Below are 2,688 nucleotides of genomic sequence, written 5' to 3' on the forward strand. Positions count from 1 at the left end.
ACTACCAGAATTCTTTACTGTTTACTTTCTCGTTCTTCTGGGCATGGTAGCAAAGAAATTACACAAGTTAAGAAGTTCATTTGAAGCTATTTAGAGTTGGAGTTGATTTGCAACAAATTGATGGGTCTTTTTGAAATTTTTAAACGCAGGTAAGCTGAAAACTGTTTGAATTCCAGCCTTGAAATGTTTCGTGGTATTTCAGGTTCCAACTTCATTACCAGAGTTTATTATTAAGAGACTGAATCGATGGATGATACCCATAGCCTAAGATGTCGAAAAGGCGGTTGTCGTCGCTCAACGCTAAAGGACTCTGCAAGTTATTGCACAGAATTGAAGAAACCACCCATTCAGTGCTCCCAGAGAACAGTGAATTGATCAAGGAGCATAACATCATGAAAAAGGTGCTGCTTTACTGCAATGTGGATGAAAAAGGTTAAATTTAAACATGTTTTAAGTCAAAGTCAAATGTTCTTTTTCCAGTGGTTGAAGATGTCGTTCAGTGACTGGGAAATGTTCAGAGTGTTGCTGATTTCATTGCGGGAGCACGAAGTTTGCAACGTTTTCAAACCTGATGAGTCTACGAGCAAAAAACGAGTGTTTCTCCAGAGAAGGCTCAAAGGAACTCAACCAACGGAAACAAAGTATCATCGAGATGCAGTTGTCAAGAAAGAAAATACTACAAAGGCTCTGAAGGTCATCTGGTGTCTTGTCAGCTATTTTGTGAAGTCAAAGAAACATCAAGGAATGGAAGTTTATAGAGAATTTTTATTGGTTTTTTGAAAACGCGAGATCTGGAATTCTGGATGCATCGCTGCTTGTTTGAGGAAGGATGGAAGGTTTGTTTTCTTTTCTCTCCATTTATGGTTTTTGGCAAACTTGCGCTAGACGTTAACTGTTACCAATAAACATCCCTAGGGGCTGCTACCAACTTTAGACGAGTGCATTTGATGGTCACGTGCAGTAAAATTCGTAATTTTGGAATGCGGTTTGCGGCATCGTTTTTCTCGCGATTTTTTACATAAGAAATCGTTTTTAGATTTTCCAAAAGTCGAAATTTGCAAATTTTCGCAAAAATTCATGACTAAAACTATGGCCAAACTTCTCATATCGATATCTCGCTTATTTTTTAGAGAAAACTTGAGTTATTATACATCAGTGAACGCAGAATTTTACGCAGATTCCAAATCTGGGATTTAAATTCAGATCGACAACAAATAACTGAGTTATGGCCGATCAAAGTTTCGGATAGTTGATTTTCATTTTTTCTCATTTTTCCCAATTTTCAAAGTTAAATATCTCGGAAACTATTAGAGATATTGAGATGCGGTTTGCGCCATCGTTTTTTTCGGCTCATTTTACGTCAGAAAAAGTGCTTAAAAGTCGAAAATTCGATAGTCGATTTTTCGCGAAAAAAAATTGCGACTCAAACGATGAAAATTTTTCAATTTTTTTATTTTTGACCATAACTCGTAAACCGTTTGTTTGATCGATCTCAAATTGGGCCAGTGGATAGATTTTGAGCTCCTCTTTCGACTGATATATAATTCAATGCTATTAAACGTCATTTTCATTTTGAAAACATTGATTGAAAATCACCCCAAAATGACCACTTCCAAACAGTTTTTGGTCAATGCTTTCTTTATTTCTTAGGTAAACTCAATAAATTTTGACTCATTTTACGCAGAATCTCACGCTGAATCCAAATCTGGAATTTAAATTCAGATCCGACAACAAATAACTGAGTTATGGCCGTTTGAATTTTTGGGTTGTCGCCAGATGGCCAAATTTTTGAAGGTTCCAAACAATTCATGCTCGATATCTCGAAAACTATTTCAGATATTGGAATGCGGTTTGCGGCATCGTTTTTCTCGCGATTTTTTACATAAGAAATCGTTTTTAAATTTTCCAAAAGTCGAAATTTGCAAATTTTCGCAAAAATTCATGACTAAAACTATGGCCAAACTTCTCATATCGATATCTCGCTTATTTTTTAGAGTAAACTCGAGTTATTATACATCAGTGAACGCAGAATTTTACGCAGATTGCAAATTTGGGATTTAAATTTAGTGTCTTTATGATGTCATGGCTTTTGTAGTATCAGAGGAAGATTAACACCTAAAACTATTTGGTTTGTTTTAGTCGGAAAATGAAATGAGCACTGAAATGTCCGACAAGCTGGCTGCGGTTACATCAGCATATAAAAACAACAATGATCTACAAGAATTGAAGAAGTCGTTAAATGAGATATTTTTGAGGAAGCGCCACTTGCGAAGGACTAACCTTGGCTCTTGGCTCTTGGATCAGTTGGAATTAGAGCAATAATCAATTACCATTAATTAAGAATGGATAGTTTCGTCCATTTCAGATTGTTTCCCTCGTCTTTTTTAGGTAAGCCAACAAACATGAATGAAACTAATGAAACTTTTTCACACTTTTTGCAAGAAGGAGGGAGAGTGTCGAGTTTGTGTTTTTTTATTTTATTAATACTCCTTTAGTTTAATTTGAGGGTATTGTTTTTTATCATTCTTCCTTATTCCTGCAAATGGTTTTGATTCAAAAATTGTAAGTTTTAAAAACAAAAGTTTAGCCCTCTGGTGAGAGGAGGCGTGAACTATCAACTTCGGCGTTATTCCGCTAGGTGGCTTTTATGGAAAAACTTCTCTCACTTTTCGGTGTAAATAAATACAA

The 2,688-nt window shown here is 35.6% G+C and overlaps 1 protein-coding gene across 1 annotated transcript; it reads left to right on the top strand.

Annotated features, from left to right (window-relative positions):
* Positions 1–345: 345 nt before the first annotated feature.
* LOC148173679 (uncharacterized) lies at positions 346–2,219 on the top strand. The gene is made up of 3 exons (XM_088039122.1): positions 346–432; positions 481–836; positions 2,140–2,219. Exons 1-2 carry the CDS (start codon positions 418–420, stop codon positions 778–780), a joined length of 315 nt encoding a protein of 104 aa, XP_087895248.1. The 5' UTR covers positions 346–417; the 3' UTR covers positions 781–836; positions 2,140–2,219.
* Positions 2,220–2,688: the final 469 nt, after the last annotated feature.

This window comes from Gnatocerus cornutus, chromosome 6 (assembly GCF_029298725.1).
Source record: "Gnatocerus cornutus isolate USDA-ARS CGAHR chromosome 6, icGnaCorn1.1, whole genome shotgun sequence".
NCBI classification, from domain to species: Eukaryota; Metazoa; Arthropoda; class Insecta; order Coleoptera; family Tenebrionidae; genus Gnatocerus; species Gnatocerus cornutus.